General features: G+C 43.7%; 1 protein-coding gene across 1 annotated transcript in view; it reads right to left on the bottom strand.

Moving 5' to 3' along the window:
* The window catches only part of atrnl1a (attractin-like 1a), a 452,296-nt gene that overhangs the window by 147,443 nt on the left and 282,594 nt on the right, over positions 1 to 22,259 (bottom strand). Inside the window, exons 23-25 of the mRNA XM_083775478.1 lie at positions 11,475 to 11,569; positions 9,957 to 10,035; positions 6,676 to 6,833 (exon numbers count right to left, since the gene is read on the bottom strand). Coding sequence (XP_083631604.1) covers positions 6,676 to 6,833; positions 9,957 to 10,035; positions 11,475 to 11,569 — 332 coding nt within the window. The remainder of the gene's footprint in view (positions 1 to 6,675; positions 6,834 to 9,956; positions 10,036 to 11,474; positions 11,570 to 22,259) is intronic.

Below are 22,259 nucleotides of genomic sequence, written 5' to 3'. Positions count from 1 at the left end.
GCAGGATTCAGAGTCGCATGATGAATTGCAGAAATCACCTTCGTGTAGGGAGGATTAAGGCTCATACATAGTCTGGATTTTCGGTGGTGGGGTGACCACCGAACTACAACATGACGTCACGAGCAAACCACCGCCACCGCTCCAGGCCTTCTCTGTTTTTACTCACCACTGCTCAACGTTATTCCAGCTCCGGTGGTCACCTCACCACCGGAGCGGTGGTCACCTCACCACCGAAAATCCAGACTATGAATAGGCCTTTAGGAATGTGATGCTCACAAAAATCATGTTTCCCGATTTTCAACAAGCGAATACATTTTGAACATTATATAGACAGTGGAAGTGACATAGCCAATTGAAAAGAGGAGTTGACGGGCAATTACGGGAACTGTATTTTGCCCGTAAACCTAAAGTTTAGTGGGCATATACATCAGTTATATATAATACGGTAATATACAGGTGTGATGGTACAATACGGGAGTTCACGGGAGTTTGTTGGAAAGTTTCCTGTAATATACACATCCGTATTCCAAGCTTTTTGCGCGGTGGAACCTCTGCTGAACACTGTTGAACAGCCCGAGGAGTCATTGTTTTTGTATCTAAACTCGAGCCATTGTATACTTTAACATTGAATAGTAGAAGTTATGACATAGTGGGTTTTTTTTTATGACTAACATATAATTATAAGGGAATGTCTGTCTGTATGAAATTTGAATGTCTGTATGAAGCAATGTCACTGTTCCTCCCTGGCTCTGAATTTCCACACAGGCATTGGACCATTACATTATGGAGACCTTAACGAGTGGTGCAACCACTCCCTTACGGAGCTATGTGTGTGGCTGGCTGGCTGGCTGGGTGGGTGGGTGTCTGGGTATGAGCACGAAAACAGCATGGTTGTTTTGTTTTTTTTCACCACCTGTGCGCACACACAAACACACACGCACGTATTAACTTTATATATGATGCTTTTGGGTGCGCCAGTACAGTACAGTGACAGTACAGTATACAGTAGAGGGACCGCCACATGGTAACTCTGTCATTGTCTCCACCAGGCCGAAGGCATGTGTGGAGAGTATGTTTTGCACTCCGTCCGTCCGTCCGTCCGTCCGTCCGTCCGTCCGTGAGCAGCTAATCTCGGCCACCGTTAACCCGATCGATGCCAAATGTTGCACACACACTCCCTGGATGCCAACAATGAACCTCTGCCCCAAACTTTCCACAACGGCCTGTTATAGCGCCACCAGGAGGCCGCTTTGTGCAAAACAAGTTTTTGCACAGTACACCTACAGATTATGTCCAAACATCACGCAAATTGGTACACAGTCTCTCTAGAGCCATTCAACGAAACCGGTCTTTCAGATTTCTCACACTCCATCCTGATTGGTTAAGATTGGCTTCCAAAATGCACAGGAGTGCTCAGTTTCAAACAAAATGCTGCAAATCATGAGCACATCGCATGATTTCCGTGAAATTGTGCACCCACATTCCCACTAGGCTGAGGACGAAATGCCACATGAACAATTTCAACTCAGACTCAAGGTGGCGCTATAACTGGCCGAAAAGTGTTTTTACCTCTAACTGCACGGATCTGTGGATAACTTTGTATGCCAACTCCCTAGAGGCCAAGGAAAAACCTTTGCCTGGAATTTTTCACATCTGCTCTTTATAGCGCCACCAGGAGGCCGACATATGTAAAACACATTGCAAATTGGTACACAGTCTCTCTAGAGCCATTCAACGAAACCGGTCTTTCAGATTTCTCACACTCCATCCTGATTGGTTAAGATTGGCTTCCAAAATTCACAGGAGTGCTCAGTTTCAAACAAAATGCTGCAAATCATGAGCACATCGCATGATTTCCGTGAAATTGTGCACCCACATTCCCACTAGGCCGAGGACGAAATGCCACATGAACAATTTCAACTCAGACTCAAGGTGGCGCTATAACTGGCCGAAAAGTGTTTTTACCTCTAACTGCACGGATCTGTGGATAACTTTGTATGCCAACTCCCTAGAGGCCAAGGAAAAACCTTTGCCTGGAATTTTTCACATCTGCTCTTTATAGCGCCACCAGGAGGCCGACATATGTAAAACACATTTTCTATTATTACTCCTTCAGATTTTATCCAAATTTCACGCAAATCGGTATACACTATCTCCATAGTCATGTGATCAACACGGAGCGGCACCATTTCCCATCTTCCATCCTGATTGGCTAAGATTGGCTTCCAAAGCTCACACGATTCGTCCATTTCGAAAAAAGGCCACAAATCACAAACACAGTGTGCAATTTCCGTTAAATTATACACGCACATTTTCACTAGGCCGAGGACGACATGCCACAATTTTTTCCTCAAAATCAGCCTCACGGTGGCCAATTCCTGTTTTTAGCTATAACTGCATCGATCTGTATACAACTTATGTATGCACACATGGAAAAACATTGTACCTGCATCCCTCCAACACGAACCTCCGGCCCAAATCTTCCTCAACAGCCTGTTATAGCGCCACCATGAGGCCACAACCTGACCTGCCCTGGTGGAGACCTGTGCCGATTGGCACTTTGTCTAGTTTCTCAACTGTTTTTTCGGACGCGGGGCGGCACGCCGGAACCGGCCCGGCCCGGCCCCCCAACCCTGGGGAACCCCCTACACAGAGTTGCACCACTCACTTCACACGGGTGTGATTTTTTTCAATTTAACCAATTTGACAATGTTTATTACAGTCTTTCGCCAAATCCGTTTGGAACGTGCGTGCGTCAAGCACCGACGGGTCGCATGTTAGCTATTGAGTGTGTGTGTGTGTGTCTGTGTGTGTGTGTGTGTGTGTGTGTGTGTGTGTGTGTGTGTGTGTGTGTGTGTGTGTGTGTGTGTGTGTGTGTGTGTGTGGAAGAGAGAGACAGAGAGGCAGAGACAGTGCTTTGCTTGCAACCTGCCTCAAAATGCATACGTGTATCAATAATAGGCTATAAATATGATCTATCTTCGAACGGGTTAAGGACTATAGTGTTTTGTAATTTGTAATATTTGGAATTCTATTATCTTGTACATTACTTAAGTCCTTTCATTTCATTAACTGAGTTATATGTTTCCAAGGCAACCAGAAACCTTCTCAAACCCCCCCCCCCCCCCCTCCATGAAGAAATCAAATTGATCAGAAGTTCACATAATCAACATGAGCATACTGAAAGGTCGATAGAGATGAGTTGTTCTGTGTTTGTCCATCAGATGAAATCCAATGCCAAGTAAATGCTCAAAAGACAGATCACTGAGGAAGAGTTACAGAATAGCCTGCCGTATATACAATATGTGACCAGTGCCAGTGATTTAATATACAAGGGGACCATGGTCATTTTTCAGTTCTTTACATATCATGAAACTGAACACTGTAACCTTTCATATGATGTATTGCTCATTGAAAGTGTGTGGGGGGGGGGGGGGGGGGGGGGGGAATGAAGAAGATATGACCATTTGAAACTTGTTGAATTGGAAACCTCAAAGTAAAGAATTTGCCCATCTAAGATTTCAGCAGTGATCTATGACTTTAGGGGGCGCTGTTTTCCCTTCATTCCTCCATTATTCAACCAGCAGTGTTGCCATGTCTGCTTATTATAATTAGTTGGCCTTGTTTCTAAAGAAAAATAATGCATATGCCTATTGTACCAATTTTATAATAATTTATAACCCGTTACTAAAAATGTATTTGACAAAAATAAAGTGTAGTTGATTATTTGGGCTTGTTTTTAAAGTGTAGTTGATTATGGAGAGTTGGTAACCAAGTGGACCCTTATTAGATCAGGCCTATGTAAATGTTCCAGATGAGTAGCTTACAAATAAAATAGCTATATTAGCCTGTTATTATTATTTGTCTGCAGAAAATAATGTATGCCAGGGTCCAGGGACAAGATTTGTATTGTTAAAGGCTTGTAGATCGGCTATTTTCGCTTATTTTGGGCTTGTTTTCATATACCGGGTTGCTTATTTCTCAGAACCTGACAACCCCGCGATAGCTTTTTAGCTACGTTTAGCATTATATTGTTATCAATCCTGTAGCTAAAACAAGTACATATCGCGCTATATTACATATCGATGTGATCTGCGTTATTATGACCTTAATTTTCATGGCAGGTACATTCCAAAGTAACTAATAATAATCACGTTATGGTGACAATGTTTACATGTTTACATTAAATTAATTCCAGTCTTCTTCTGCTACTGGAAACAGGAAGCCATTTCAGCATGTTCTATTGTTCTGATTCACCAGTGCCCCCATCTGGAACATTAGCTTTAGGAGGACCGAAAATAAACACACTTTTTACAAAATACGATGGTTAATACTTATTTCTCTGCTATTTCTGTTAGCCAGTTAGTAAAAGACTAGTATTATCTTCAAAAACGATTGTGTACAAAAAAGCGGATTTTAGCGGAATTTGCATACTTTGAAAGGAAAGCTGATTTTCTGATTAGCATTGGTTAGCATTGCTTAACCCAATGGTTAAAACATTAGACATAGTTACTTGTTTAAGCAATTACAACGACTTAATGACACTAAAACGACTTTCTGATGGAATAAAAACATTCTTTAACATTCCAACTGTGTTAATGTGGCTAAAAACGAAAACCACCAAAAAGAAAGAAAGAATGTATTTCGTTCAATTGTGAAGTTATACTATTGCCGACTTGTGGTTGAAATCACTGGCACTGGTCACATAAGTGAAATTGTTTTAAATTACAAACAATGTTTATTATATCTCGTATAGTATAGAGGCACAGTGAAAATAACAAACAAGAAACTTAATTACCCACTAGAAAAACAGTATTAAAATGCGTGCGTGCGTGACCAGTTGGATTTGCTATGAAGCTTGCAGTACCTGCTAGCAGCTTAATGGAACAATTGAAATGCAATTGAATGCAATTGAATGTAGTCTGTACAGAACAGTCATAACCTATAATAAATCTACAACCAACAAAAGCTTCCTAATTTGAACTGTACGGTGTGTTCATTAATTTCTAGACAGACAGATATGGCACAACAACCGAGTAATTTACAACAACAATATCTAATCTATTTTCAATCATTGTTGGTGTGTGCCGGAAAGGAAATAGAAGCACAATGACAAATCGTGCTATAGTGAACTTATGCATAGCAAATGTATAGCAATAATAACACTTTGCTAGCATTACATACATCAGATCCTAAATGTCCTGCTTTGAGTGCATTGACCTGCATTGTCCTGCAATGAGTGTTTCAGTCAGTTTTTCCCAGTACTAAAATCCCCAGCGTTAGTTTAAATGGTCCCTTAATATAATAAAAGGGTTTTGCACATTCACGGCACAGATTGTCTTGTTGAAGTAGCTGTGCTCATGAGTTCAAATGAGTTGATGCTGATTTTTCTTTTTTTACATGCTCTTTGCAGCGCGACAAAATATAAATTATGATGTTATATACTATGTATACTGACACGGTGTTGCGTTTGCAGAATTACAGTACATTTCAAGCACAACTCAATTACAAAAACGGTCAACTCTGACTTGTTTACAAAGGGGTCCAACTTTCTCAATTCATCATGACATTTAGAGACGTACAAATATACACTTATATAAAGCCAAACAGGAAGTCATCATGGAGGGGGTAAATAACGGGGGGGGGGGAAACATACAGTGAGGGGGAAAGAGGTGGGCGGTGGGGAGGGGGGGATTCAGATTTTACGGGGGCCAGTTTCGAATTGCAGCCGTCCGTAGGTGCCCTTTGAGAGCGGTTTTGAAGGAGTCAAGGGATTTGCATGTCTTAATGACTGTAGGTATAGGGCGTTCCACATTTTGGTGGCATAGGAGCGAAATTTATTTAGTCCCTTGTTTGCGCCGAATTGTTGCACTCCCTCTGGTGTTGTGGGTGTGAACTTCGTTGACATTAAGGAAGTATCTAGACAGGTACATGGGTATCTTGGTATCTTGGTGTATCGAATCTTGTGGACCAGACCCATTGCAAGATGCCGTACTCTGTCGTCGACCCTAAGCCATTCCAGCCTGTCAAAGCGTGCCACCGAGTGGCGCGCTATGAACTTGTAGGTCTGCTATTTTTGAAAAATCGTGAAAATATTTATTTCAGAAAACTGGAGGATAAAAAAAAAAAAAAAGAAATTCGAGGTCAGGCCTAAATGGTTTAAGTGGTTAACCATTACCAACACCTGTATGTCATTACTTCAGTATCGCAGCAACCGAAGCAGATGTCTGCAGTCTCTGAACACAGCTTCCTGACTGTGAGTACAACCATGATGCCAGTGGCGTGCACAGACATTTAGAGGGGCAGGTGCTCAAGTGAAAAAAAGGGCACCTTGTGCAGCGCATTTTGGGGCGGGAAACCATTTTGGTGCTTTAGCTATTGAAAAATAGCAGATCTACAAGCTCATAGCGCGCCACCGAGTGGCGCTCTACGAGCTTGTAGGTCTGCTATTTGTCTTTAATCGAAGATCCACTGACATAGAAACATAGCTTTAGATTGTGGGGGCCTAAATAATATAGTAGAAGAGTTTTTTTTTTATCAAGATTTGATCAATGTCACCATGGTCCACACACTACAATAAGAGCAAAAAGTGCTCTAGCACCCCCTAGTGTCTATCTGTGCACGCCACTGCATGCTGCCGACTCACATTCTGTGATGTGGTAGCAGAGCGCTTACCTGGATCTTGATGGGCCAGCTGAAGTTGGACACGTACACGTAGAAGGTGATGTTGTGGTGCACTTTGAAGTTGAACTTCTCGCACGAGAAGCTGTCCCTGTGCTCCTTGATGTTGGTCCTCGCCACGATGGGAAGCTCCTCGCCGGAGATGGTTCCCGCTGCCGTTCAAAAGAGAGACAGAGACGCTGGTGGTTAATAGGGTCAGGATATATGCTGGAAATGTATGGAAATAGACGGAATTGAATGAACATTTGGTATCACCTACAGTATATGCCTATACTTGACTGACCCGTTAACCCATTTACTGTAGGCCCGATGTGGAAATAAAATAAGTCTTCTAAATCCTGACAGTTTTCTGAAATACCTATGTTTCTAGGCCTAGATCACTCAATATTTCATGTCAAGGACTCCAAGAATTATATGTAATTGGCCGCCGACCCCCATCTCAAAATATGTTGTTCCAGGGACCCCCCCCCCCCCCCCCCAGAAGCAAATATTTAAAATCGGTCGCTCTGAAAGAATATTCCAAGGTTTGAGCGCCATTTTCACGATTTTTCAAAAATAGCAGACCTACAAGTTCTTGTAGATCTGCTATTTTTCAATAGCTAAAGTATAACATAATGCTTTACCCAAAATGGGTTAACTGAGAAATTGATCTACCAACCAGTCTGTGTTTCCAACAGTTACGGCCAAGCTACACCAGGCTTTTTCTCGCGCGTTTACTCTAAACGCGCGGACCGTGCGTGCGTAAGCCAAATGCCCTGGCTACATCCATCTGTCAGACGCGCGGCAGGTTTGTGCCGGACCTTCCGGGAGGATATATAGATACGCGCACATGGGGGCATTATACGCACGTAAAAACATTAGAACCAATCCTATTTTTAGAGCACGCGTAGGATGGCCCGCGGTATCCGTGCGTCTGGTGTAGCTGGTATCATTGACATATATTGGTCCTATCCAAACGCACTGTACGCGCGCAGTAAACGCGCACAGTAAACACATACACACGCGCGCGCAACATTGCCTGGTGTAGCTTGGCCGTTACTCTCAATGTGTAGAAATTGACCTGTAATTTTAAGTGGTATAAACATTCAAGGTATTACTGTGCAAAGAACTATCTCAGCCACCTATTTACTCCCAGGTTAAATTTCAAACAGTGATAGGAGGTTTTAATGAGAAACAATGACAACTGCTCACAATATAAGCAGGTGTTGGTGTCTCTCACTAATAGACATATTCTGCAACTTGAAGTGAATTGCAAAGACAAATGAAGAGCTTTATTTCTCTGTATGGTGCAATAATTGTCTGCTGAACAAAGCAATACGTACTGCACGCCTTTCAGATGAAGCTGAACAAATACAGTTCAGAGCCAGTTGTCATAATGTTTGTATTTATTTCTTTATTATTCTGAAACACTGTAAATGCATATTATCCTAATTATGCTTATATATTACTGAACTGATCTTTTGAGTACCACCACCAATGGCGCGCGCACACACACACACACACACACACACACACACACACACACACACACACACACACACACACACACACACACACACACACACACACACACACACACACACACACACACACACACACACACACACACACACACACACACACACACACACACACACACACTTTGAATGCATTCCCAAATGGTGCCAAACCGAAGAGGCTCAGCTGCCCCAAGACACACTGTGGCTGTGAAAGCAGAGGGCTTTTATCTTAATTGAAATCACAGCAAAATAACACTTTCAAAACGCCTGAATGCCAGATTTAACACACACACACACACACACAAAAGCTTCCAATGCATTTCATCAAGGGATGGGAAACAAGAAGCAAGTGTTTCTGACCATTAAAGCTTAAGGACAAGTTGGCCACAAATGAAAGCTACTTAATTTGTCATGAGATGCAGCCAGCTATAGCTGGAACAGCTGCCCGTATCAAACTTTTACTAGACAAAGTCTAAACAGAATGCAGCAAAGCCAATTTAAATGGTCATTCGAGACATCATTTTCCATGTGACGACAGAGTGTAACATGATCATAAAAAGAGCGTGGTGATCTGATTTAAATATTGTTTTACATTGTTAGCAATGTTTTACCTCCCTATACCCCCCTCAGAGTGATTTGTTTTGTACTTTGTACAATAGTGTGTTTGAGGCATCTCGATTACTGTCATCAATTGTGTTGTGAATGAATGCATGGGACCCGAATGGAAACAGTGCTTTGACTGTACCATGTACCGTTATGCATATGTTATTGTCTAATAAAATAATAAAATAATAATTCGGTCAAAAAGCAGTACACTACAAACCATAGCAGTGGTTTTCTATATTTCCTTACTTCTCTCACTATTGACAATATCTTTAAAGGACCTATAACATAAAATTCAACTTTTTCAATTTATTTTGTGTTTTTAGGGCTCCCATGTGTGTTTTCTATCCCCACAAATAACCAATTTTGACCAATCAGGCCTTCATGGCATATGGGTGCTTTAATGGAAATTGCTCTCAGGAACAGCTCAACTGATTTTGGCCTCATCGTGATGTCATCAATGTCACCCCACTTTGTATAATTCCTCCTCTTCTTAAGTATTCAGTTCCAAATTTGCAATTCCACTTTGTTTAAAATGTCCACCATTGTTGATTTTCCTAGCTGGCATGGAATGGAAACAAGCCTGGTTTTTATCTAGCGTCAGTATTATAATGACTCAAATATTAAATAATCAGCATATCAGCACCCCCACCACCTCAGGACATTGTGGTACTGCAGCTAAAACTGCTTTCAAAGTCCAGAAAGAAATGCCAAGGCCTGGTTATAATCAGAGTGGTGATTGAGGCTCAAACCATTAGAAATAACTTTGAGGGACATAGACAATATGATTATTATATATTAAAAGCAGTTTTAAAATGCATGTTATTTGCGCTTTAATCAACTTCTGTACTTTTAAGTGATCACATTTTCTCTTCTCGTTATTTTCGCTCCCTCCCTCCGTACTCCGCTCTTCCTCTCCTCCGACCTCCCTACTACATTTATACCTCCCTTTATATTTCTCCTCTGTTCCTTTCCTCCCTGCGGGTATAGTATGAAATGAGATCTTATATATTATTGAAGCTTGCTAAAGCTAAAGCAGTGTAGCTTTTATAATACTACAGTATAGTGGCTATAATATTAACCACACTTTACTTACTAAACCGTGTGTTCGTGCGCGTGCGTGTGTGCGTGTGCATTGCCAAGGTTAATTAAACTTGATTCATGTCCACCTACCTGTGGAACTGAGGGACCAGGTGATGTTCAGATTGAAGTTGTTGGAGGCATTGATGGACATATCAAGGTTCTTATTGGCCTATAAAGACAAGACACACACGTTCAAGAGACCTAAACATGTCTAACGTTATGTCCGATGCAGTCAAAGGTCTGCATTGGACATGAAAAAGAGATGCACCCAAATGACCAGACATTTATAGGAATACGAATAATTGCCAATGCCAGCACGCGCGCACGCGCACACGCACACGCACACACACACACACACACACACACACACACACACACACACACACACACACACACACACACACACACACACACACACACACACACACACACACACACACACACACACACACACACACACACACACACACACACACACACACACCCCTTTCTCATCACCTCTTAAAGGTATATTCAGTGATTTCACTCAAAAAACCTTAGGTTTCGTTTTTGGCTGTGGGACCCAGCCTTTTGTCCAATCAGGATAGAGAGTAAAAAACGAAACCTAAGGTTTTTTGACCCCCAGGGGTTAACTGGGGATAGGGAGGAACTCCTTATATGGCCAGCACACTCTATAGTAGGGAGGATTATCACAAAATAATAAATTCAGTAATTTGAATTAAGTGAAATCACTGAATATACCTTTAAATATATGTTGTGTACATCTTGAACTGAATAGTGCTTGAACTTTAAATTCCACCTCCAAAACATTCCATAAATTCACCCCACAGATTAAAATGCACAGTTTATTTAAATTACATTTTCAAAGACACCTCGCTGTCACCGCTGTCATACGATTTCTCCTTCCGTGCGGTATATGCAATTGCTTCAGTTGACTACACAGACCGTCACGCATGACTGCACGTCCATAAAAGGCTCTCCCTTAAGCCAGGTTTTTGCATACTATTGGTCAAAGTGTGCAGTGTGACTCAGGAAGTCATTCAATTCAGCAGAGCGTTGTGGAGTGATGGAAATCCACAGTGCTATAGTGATTTTCAGATTGTGTGCATATGTTGTTCATACAGTGCGTGTGTGTGTGGGAGCCAAGCGGCGATTTCTCTAACTTCACAGATGGGAAATCTCATTACTATATTAAGCAAGCTGATAAAGCCTATATGAAACAAAGCTGTCCGAAGGGAAAAACGAGAGAGGAAGAGGTGGGATGCATGAAGCACATTACCAGTTGTAAAAAATATATTGGTTTGCCTTATCTCAATACTGTATAATAATACATTTAGTGATTTGGTTGAGAGCTCGCCAACTATCAGAATCGGGCCCGGACCACTTTTACCGACGGACCGGATGTTGTTGTGAATGTGTTTGTGTAGCAGCTAACGATAGCCACAAGACAAAAAATGCGATCGACAACAACGGGAGGTAAGATAAAAATCTATCGCGGCTATAGTGACTGGACCGCAGAGGGCCGTCAGACACGGGAGCTTTTTTTTATATAATTAGGCGGGATGATTTAGATCTCAAGTTATTAACGTTTTAAAAGGTGTGCGTTACCTGTTCAGGTGTAGCCATGAAGTTGATAGCAGTGTAGTAGTGGTCGTCTTCCTGCAGCAGACTGAAGGTGAACTGGTAATCGATCAACAGATTGTCTGCAACAGAGAGTAACGGACACACAGTACAGTAGTTAGACAAGTAGAGAAGCCAAACATTGTATGTTTTATATTTACATACTGTATATGTGACCAGATTTGACTGAGAGACTGCCATCTCGCAAATTCCAGCTTTTCACCGGAGGAGAAAACATATTTTTTTCTTTTTGTTTCTAAATGAGTTTATAGCAAAGGCAGACTCTTCACATACTATAGTATAGAGCATGTCTGAAATAAGTGTCAGAGCTGAAATCGACATGTAAATATGAAACAAGTGCTTAAACATGTAGCTATTAAGTAATGTTAGAGACCACAGAAGTGAACCTTTCAAGCCTGTTTTCTCAACTCGCTGTTTTCTGCAAGACTCTATAAGCCATGTCTCCAAAACTGGTGGGTCAAACTGAACAACCAATATGAAAAACTCCAATCCAATGGCAGTCTCTCAGTCAAGTTTGGTCACATATACTCACGTGTAATAGTAATCGGCACATGTATACATGCACAAAGGTGCACACACATTGGTCTCTACAATGTATACTTTTAGGTTTCATGCTGGAAATTAGGGATCACTTTCTTTCTGCTCCCGATCCGATTCCATATTTGAGTACTATCCAATACAATTTTTTCCCCCGATCCGATATTTATATTTTCTACAGGACACAAATCACAATAGTACAATATCACAGCCATTATCCAGTCTAATATCATGATATAACTATAAGATATTGATACTAGCGATGCCTCAATGGGTTTCTTTGCTCCCGATCCGATTCCGATCATTTGAAAATAACGTGATCGGCCCCGATTTCCGATTGCGTGGTCGGATCGGCACAACCCTACTGGAAATCATTAAAGGACCACTTTTCAACATTTCTTCATGTAATACGTCCTCACGTCTTCCAGTGACATCATCGATGGGGAATACAAGCTAATAGAAACTGCAGGCTTACTAGTCCTGAAAAGTTGCAATGCGAAAAATGGAAGCCATCGTTCTCACGATAATGAAAATCTAAACATTTTTGTAAAAAGATCTTGTTCAAAAAAGAATCTAGCCTAAAGATGATGTCACTGGAGGACGGTTTCTAAACGGCCCACAGCCCTCCTATGAGACACAGACCGAGTAGAAAAAAAATCGTGCCATTTTCTCATGATTATCAGTGAGGACCTATTATATGAAGATAGGTTGAAAAGTGGTGAAGTGGTCCTTTAAGTCTTCAATTCGGTGGTGGAAAATTGGGTCAAATGGACTTGAGCAGTTCTTGCAGCAAGTTTGTAGAGTGAGGATAGATGGATGTCTGTAGCAGGTTTCATGTTAATCAGAGTAGGAGTTAAACCTTGACCTTTAATTATAGCACCCCCATCAGGCTGATTCATGTGTCGCACATGTATAACTAATGCACTCAACGTCCAGTCATGGATGAAAATGCCACGTCTCTACCATTTACAGGAGCACAAAAACAATGATGTTTCCTTCCTTTGGGGCGTGCACCCCTAATGATCTTTATTTATATATTATATTAAAAAAAAAACAGTACTTTAAAAATACTTTAAAAGGAAAGCCAGACACTCACACAAACTGATTACAAACACTTGCTAGGAGTCATATTAGTCCAACATCATGTATTTTGCATTAGTAAACTCGCTGGCATATATGTGACAGTTTCCTCTGAGAGTTGCGTGTACAGTAGTTGTGATGATGTGTTGATAACTTGATATATAAGCGAGTGGTGGCTGGGATTTGACTTCTCGTTTGGACCATGGCCTGTCTTTTTGATTGCACTGATTTTCCATGTAGGGATGGCATTCTAAATCAAGGCCCCATTCCCCCCCCACCCCACCCCCCACCCCCCACTGACACCAATGTCAAACTCAAGACGTTTTATTTATGAAGGCATACAGACACACAGTGGATACGTCAGCAGGGAGTCAATATTCTATTAAATGTAGCGCGGGCTACAGTGCTGGAGGTCTGAGAGCAAATCTCAGTTGGTGACGGAACATGACGTGCATTTGCCTGCGAAAACACACAATATGAAGACAGACACATTCTCTCTCTCTCTCTCTCTCACACACACACACACACACACACACACACATGCACACACGTGGGCACGCCACACACATTCACAGTTACACACACACACACACACACACGCCAGAGAAGAGACTAGAGCATTGTGACATGGACAGCATCGAGACTAATTGATAGAACATGAGGTTGTGTGTCTAAACACTCATGTTCTTCCAATCCAGAGAGATGTAATGGTTATGGCTCCTATCGAGTGGTTGGGAGAACCTCTTTGTCAGCCAGACAATGGGCTGTGGGTGGAGGGGGGATTCAACAGTCATTTAACATGTGGACAGACAGCAGGGAGCCTGTGTGCGTGCGTGCGTGCGTGGGTGCGTGCCGTGCACACGTCCATACAGTATGCAATGTGTATCAACACTGTCCTTCAAATAAGGGCATATCTGGTTAAAGGAGAACCTGTGCAGACAGTAAGTCATGTACTGAGAATATTTCCTTTTACTGCAGGGGTGTCAAACTGGTGACAGTTCCCCGTAGGGTACAGTTCCCGCACATATTGAATAATATGTAGTGAGTGTGCCAGTCTCGAACATTGCATCCAATACAGTATGCATTCCTTCACATCTGTATACAGTATGTATCATACCGTATCTTCCTCTCCATCATGCTTTCATATTCCTCCCCGTTTTTTTGGGTTTTATTTTTTTTTCTCCATTTCAGGCAGGCATGTCGCTATATGGGCATTGTTTATCCGATAAGCGTCCACTATGACTTCAGTGTTTTGTGTGTGCGTGCATGTGTGTGTGTGTGTGTGTGTGTGTGTGTGCGTGCGCGCGTGCGCGGCAGAGAGAACACCTGCTGTTCACATCCCAAGCTTTCATGTGAGGAGAGTTCCCACGCGAACGTGTTTATCATAAAAACCTTGCGCTGACACTAACTGCATATATGCGCTCCTCTGTGAGTTCCCATAAGTTCAATTTCATGGCTGCCAGGAGGAACCGGCGTCGACTCAGTTTAAAAGTTCACCTCACTTAATTACAATAAGTCCCCCCCCTTCCGACGGATATCCAGCAGCAATTTCACTTAGGCAGTCTGAATTACACGCGTATACCTGCAGTGTGAGGTTGCTCACTGGAGACAGACCGCATAACGGCACCACAAAAGGAATTAAACCATTCTGACCCGAGATCAGATTCTAAAAAATGAATGTCTTCTAAAATCCTGACAGTTTTCTGAAAAAGCTATGTCAGTCGTTCTTCGATTAAAAAAAAAATAGCAGACCTACAAGCTCGTAGCGCGCCACTCGGTGGCGCGCTATGAGCTTGTAGATCTGCTATTTTTCAATAGCTAAAGCATAACACGATGCCAACACCAAAAGGGGTTCCCGCGCGAAATGGGTTACCGTTAAACCATCCCTCAATATAAGTGAGACAGAAATATTCCCGACAACCAATTCTCCTATACGTTCACAGATGGGTAATCAAATTACCATAATGGAAGTTGATTCAGCCTATATATGAAACAAAGCTATCCAATGGGAAAACAGATGGAGAGATAGATGGGTATAATATAGATAGATATATAGAGAGAGAGACAGAGAGAGAGAGAGAGAGAGAGAGAGAGAGAGAGAGAGCGCTCACATAGTAAATCATTTATTCAGGTAGTCGAGCCTCCAATATCCCATTCTGAACGGAAACCCATTTTGGTGTTAGCATGCTTTAGCTATTGAAAAATAGCAGATCTACAAGCTCGTAGCGCGCCACCGAGTGGCGCGCTACGAGCTTGTAGGTCTGCTATTTTTGAAAAACGACTGACATTTTTTTAAATCTGATCTCAGGTCAGAATGGGTTAATCAGACCAGTGTGTGTCCAGTGGAAACCTCGTATGAATCTGATCTCAGGTCAGACCGTCAGAATGGGTTATACAAGCGTGAAAACGCCTACAATGTCACCGCTGGTGGAATGCGTCGTCGTCGAGGTTTCATTTTATGCTCGTTAACAAGTCGTTATTTCCCATTTGTAACAGCTGCCTTCATAAAGTCGAAGCCGACGACGCCGAGGCAAACTATACATAAAGCCTGTATTCAGTTTGGTATACCCGACTTTTATAGAAGGTATTCAATGCATCCCTTCATTGAACCCGAGTTAACTTTGCTCATGCTTCCTAAACAAAATGGACTGGCAGTACTCAGAAAACAGTGTCTTATACAAAGCATTACTGTACTTTTGTCCACATTTGGGGGAGGTCTCGTATAAATGTACGGCCACAGCCCTTTTTTTTTAATACCTGATGCAATTCTTGTATCCGGATAATGTCCACATCTTATTTAGCAAGATTATTATGTACAGTGTATCTGCACAGAAATCTAACATGGAAACTGAAAACAAATATTATTAAATAGTATATCAGACCGTGCAGAAACAGTACAGTCAGTGCCTGCATGCTAATCCAGTTTAACCAGAATAACATACAGAGAGAAGATGTGGTGTGTAATGTAGCAATGGATGTAATGCAGTTCACGTTGACAAAATAATAAGAAAACTAACGGTATTTCTCCATTTTCATGGTATAAATTTACATCGTCATTTACAAGTATTTTTTTTTTACTTACTTTAGCCTACTTTATCTCATCCATGAAATGGAGAAATGTCCATTCTATAGATTTATATCTTTAGATCTACATGTTTTGTGCAATCTGCAAACATTTAAAATAAAAAAGCTCATCTTAAAATAAAGTCAACACGTCTCTTTACGTGTGTGTGTGTGTGCGCGTGCCCACTGTACGTACGTACGTACGTACGTACGTACGTACGTACATACATACATACATACATACATATCCACATACCCATTCTAACCAAATACATAAGGCCAGTGCCACTAGGGGTCTCTTTTTAACTGTTTTAACAAAACTGTTTTATTGTATGGTAGCACAAATTTAGGGATGTGTTTCCGCTGTCCACTGGTCCTATAGTGGACCATGGGCCCACTGAGGGAATCCTGGAGTCCCCCAGTTGGACAAATAAGGCTGAGGATCAGCCGTCCTCACTGTACACACAGAGCATATATGGGAGTGTCTCGAGTAACCCCTCTGTCATAACCCTAGAGTTTGCCTGTCTTGTTGTCCTACAGGGGGCTCCTCTGATGGGGTGCCCTCAAATAACCACCTCTCCAGGTCTTAATAATAAGCATCAGTCATATTATACCACTAACTCTCTGCCTCTCTCCATTCTTTCCCTTTTTATCTCATTATGTATTAAGTGCTTTTATTATTATAGTATTATTTTATATTTGTATTATTTTATTATTTTATTATGTCATTAGTTATTTTATTATATTTTATTATCTTATTTCATTACTTCATTATTTCATTATTTTATTCTTTTATTCTTTTATTCTTTTATTCTTTTATTCCTTTATTCCTTCAGTCCTTTATTCTTTCTTTTATTCTTTTATATCATTGGATACAGTACAGGCTAGCTTTATAGAGCCCCTTTATTCTTCCTTCCCCCTTAAACAAATTCAAAACAAAAAAACCCCTCCCTCCAAAATCCACCCCCCCAGATTCACTCCCAGACCAACCATATCATGGCACCACCACCTTACCACCTTGGACACCCCCACAGTTAACTCCACCCACAGAACACACCACCTTACTTATTTCCTCCTTGGGGTGTTGGCCCTCACCCTTGCCCCAGATATCCTCTGAAGAAGCTGCAAGGACAGCGAAACGTCAGGACCTTTTAGCTTTAGATTTTACCCCCCCCTTTTACTTGTTTCTTTGCTTTTAAGTCTTGGTTGCACCTTTTAAACAATAAATTTGGTTTTTAATACAATTTCTATGGGGGGCCCAACCCTGGTCACAACTGCCACTCATCACCATCTCCACCACTGAGCCCGCAGATCCAGCAGCCACAACAGCAACTGGAGGCAGCTTTCCAGCCAGGCTCCAGGCTCCAGGCTCCAGGCTCCAGGCGCATCCAACCCAGGTGGTAAGGGCCCAACCCTGGGCAGCATACTGTACCTTACAGCTGCTCACCCCAGATGGGATTGTATTTTAAATTTGTATTTGTTGTTTTTAAGTGCCTCCACACTTAACCCCATTCCCTTTTGTTAGTACTAGCCACCACCCTTCACCAACAGATATCCCCCTATACCTCTGTCTTCCCATACCCCTACTACACGCCCACATCACCCTGTACCTCACAGCCAGCCCCCCCTCAGTCACCCTCCCGATGAAGCCACCAGGCAGACAGCCAAGCTTTATTTTAAAATAATTCAAGCTGTTCACCATGGAGAGGTGGCTGACAGGGCGCTCCGGACGGGGTCCTTCCCTGTTGGGATGATGAGACAGGTGAACAAACTCACCACCTTCATCAAACCCGCCTGCCCCACTGAGACCACCACCACCCAGGTGGCCCACAACACACACAACTGGATGAACACAAACATGCACATATTACAAACACACTACACAGACACCATAGACACACTCACACCAGACATACACCCACACAACCCTATGGCCTATGCCATAGCCATAGGTTGGGCACACAAACGATACACCCAGAGACTGACTACTGCAACCCTAACCCGGGTTAGCAACATATTACAGATACAGACACCCACACAACACACACAGCCAACCACACAACACACACAACACACACAGCCAAACACACAACACACACAACAACACACACAACACACACAGCCAACCACACAACACACACAACACACACAACACACACAGCCAACCACACGACACACACAACACACACAACACACACTACACACACAACACAGACAGCCAACACAACACACACAGCCAACCACACAACACACACAACACACACAGCCAACACAACACACACAACACACACAACACAGACAACATACACAGACACAACTCAATACACAGCAACATTTCACACATACAAACCGCTACAACATACATACACGAGCGAACACATACACACCAACACACACCGCCCCCCCTCCACCTCACTCGAGACCTCCCAATAGCTCTGCTAGTGCTCGGCCTGGCCTTCTCCCACACCCTAGGACCCCAGCCCAAGTGTTCCCCCCTCCTCTAGGCAGGAACACTTCCCCACCAGCCTTACTCCCAACACCTTCCATCCCACCCCTTCTCACCCTCCCTATAACCAGGCGGCCTACCATCCCACCCCTCCTCATAACCCCCACAGACCAGCGACCCGTCCTCCCCAGTGCCCCCCGCCCACAACCCAGACCCATTTGCTCTCTGTCCCTGGGGAGGCGTCCAGAGGCCTTTGCTCTGGCGCCCCCCCAGCCACAGAGAGCAAAACCCCACAGGACCAGCTCCCGGTTGCCCCCCACAACCCCCCTCCCCCCGGTCCCGGAGGACTCAACACTGCCCGCCTCCTCTGCACCCGGACCCCCTAACGGGGTTCGGGATGTGGAGGTTGCGGGCAGCTCACCCTATCCCCTTCCTTCTGCCTCCTCAACACCCAAGAATACCCACACCACCACTGGAACCTCCCCCCGTTTCCAACCCAGGGAGTGCTCTACTTGTGAGGAATCCACAGCCCCAAGCCCACTCCAACCCACCTCACCAGTACTTCCCACCACACCCACCACTCCCCAGCACATCCCAGCATTTTCCAATGAATTAAACTCCATTTCCCTTTCCCCCACAGGAGGCGCCGGTGTGAAGCGCGGGATCGGTACCCTGAGATCCCGGGTAATGATGAGTAGGCCTCGATACGGGAACAACCGTGACCAAACAGGCCCCTCTGAACCCTCTCAGAACCACCCGATCCCGCAGCCTCTCACCACTGGCGCCTCACATCCACCCATGTCACCACCCCCTACATCCCCAGCACTTCCCTGCATACCCACATATCACAAGGCCAGGCCAAAGAGAAAGGTGTTGGACTGGAACATTGTGGTCCATAAGCCGGTGGCCATCTTGGGGGACTCCAACTTAAATAGAATTCCACCATCACACCACACTGACCTCCAGATAGACAGCTACCCTGGGGCGACCTTCAACCACCTGACCAAGGTTTTGGAAAAGGCGGAGGTTCACCCCAGGGTAGAAGAAGTCATTCTCTCGGTGGGCATCAACTGCAAGGACAATGATACAGACCAGACCTCCTATAGGCAGCTTAATGGGATGCACAAGGAGGCACAACGGACCTTCCCAAACGCCACCATCCATATTCCCCTCATCAACTTCTCCCAGTTCCTAACAGTCAAACAGAAAAAGAACCTCACACTCATGAACCAGTACATCTCCACACATTTCCCATACATCCCACCAGTTGACCCCGAGCAGTTTCACACAGAACCCGACAACATACACTGGACACACAACACAGCAGTCAAAATATTCAACCACTGGTGCACACATCTAAATTTTCTCTAAACAGGAGCCGAGGCCTGGATTCCTGCCCTACCTCTCCCCTTCCTCTGGCACCTGCCTTGTTCCCAACAGGCTCCTCTCCTCCTCCTCCTCCTCCTCCTCCTCCTCCTCCTCCTCCCCCCTCCCCCCTCCCTCCCCCCTCTCCCACACCGTCCACCACCATTCTTCCCCCCTCTTCCTCTTCCTCTCAACGTCCAACAGCCCTTCAGTCCCTCCGACCAGCACCTGACCCCCACTCCAATGTGTTGAACCTGTCCAGGTCCATCCGTCTCACGGCCGCAGAGGCCCAGTTGCTGGAGAGGGGTCTCGCCTACATTCCTCGACCCACAGGGACAGATTGGGAGGCACTTCGAAGGGACACACACAGATACCATAGGAGACTTAAACTAATAGACTTTTTTCAAAACACACAGACAGACGGACGTACACCTTTTGTCCTGCCCTCCACTTGGGAGCCAAAACTCTCCCAGGTGGACGGCAGGATACGAGACCTCATACAGCTAGATAACCATACACTTAATCAGTACCACCCACCACCAGACAGACCTGACAACCTGACCACAGACGAACGGAACAGCATCACAACACTGCGGAACAACACCCGAATAGTTATTAAACCAGCTGATAAAGGTTCAAAAATAGTCATTCTAGATAATTTCCAATACACATATGAAGCCAACAGACAACTTTCCAACACTAGATACTACACTCACATAGCAGCCAGCATACAACCACAGACTCAGATCAAACTCAGACAAATCATTACAACACTTTATCACCAAAACTACATCACCTCCAAACAACGCGACTTCCTCTATGGACCCGATAACCCCAGACCTAGGATTTTCTATCTACTACCCAAAATCCATAAGGATCCCCAGACTTGGACTATTCCCTTCGAGGTGCCTCCCGGCAGACCCATAGTGTCAGACTGCAGCAGTGAGTCCTACCACATAGCACAATACATAGACCACTTCCTCAACCCCCTCTCCACCATACACGCCAGTTATTTAAGAGACACATATGATTTCCTGGAAAAAATCAAGCCCATAGCCGTGCCACCACACACATACATTTTCACCATAGACATTGACAGCCTTTACACTAACATACATACAGCCACTGGCTTACAGGCAGTTAGAAACCTTTTCCAGACACACCCGGACAACACTAGACCAGACAATGCCATTTTACAACTATTAGAACTTAGTCTTAATTGCAATGACTTCACATTTAATAACAAACATTACTTACAGATAGAGGGCACAGCTATGGGCAAGAAATTTGCACCCGCTTATGCTAACATATACATGAGTGAGTGGGAGAGAGAGGCCTTGGCAAAGTGTCCACTACAACCTACCATGTATTTCAGATTTTTAGATGACATCATAGGACTCTGGCCACACACCTTACAACAGTTTGATACATTTTTACAGATTTTGAACACACACCATACTTCCATAACCATCAAACACATAATTCATCCAACAGAGATTAACTTCCTGGACACCACCGTATTTTTTCATACAATAGATCCTACACATAAACAACTACTGACAAAAATTTATTTTAAGGACACAGACACACACGCACTACTCCATAAACACAGCTACCACCCAAAGCACACATTTGCAGGAATCATCAAATCACAAATCATTCGGTTTTTCAGGATTTCATCCAATAGGGAACACTTTAATCAGGCCACACACACACTCTTTACAGTCCTCCGAAGGAGAGGTTACACAAAAAGGTTTTTGCGTACCATCAGGAGCAATGCCCTGGCCTCTCTCTCCCCCACCCAGCCACTCTCCACAAACACTCTGCCTCCTACCCCTAACCCTCTCACCCCCATTCCTCACCCTAACCTCAATCCTAGCCTTCTTCCCCAGCCACCTCAGCCTCTCTCTAGCGCGGGGACAGGGACGGACCTGGACGGGGCCCACACATTACCCTCTCCTCTAGGTCTTCCCTCCTCTAACTCTTCTTCTCCCACCATCCAGGCCATCGGCTCCTCTACCATTACAACACTGCTCCCATTCATAACCACATTTTCACATACACTCCAACCACTACACCACAAATTTAAACAGAATTTCACCACCACACAACAATCCTACCCCCCATTACAAACACATTCAGTAATTTCAGCACTTAGACGGAATAAGAACCTGGGTGACCTCCTTGTGCATTCCAAATTTTCCACTTTACCTCCCAAGCCCCCACAGCCTCATACACTCCATTTCAAACCCCGCAAATTC

Source organism: Protomyctophum parallelum (genome assembly GCF_964188405.1).
Source record: "Protomyctophum parallelum genome assembly, chromosome: 10".
NCBI lineage: Eukaryota > Metazoa > Chordata > Actinopteri > Myctophiformes > Myctophidae > Protomyctophum > Protomyctophum parallelum.
The sequence above is the reverse complement of the archived record's forward strand: the minus strand, read 5'-3'. Positions and strand labels throughout refer to the sequence as shown.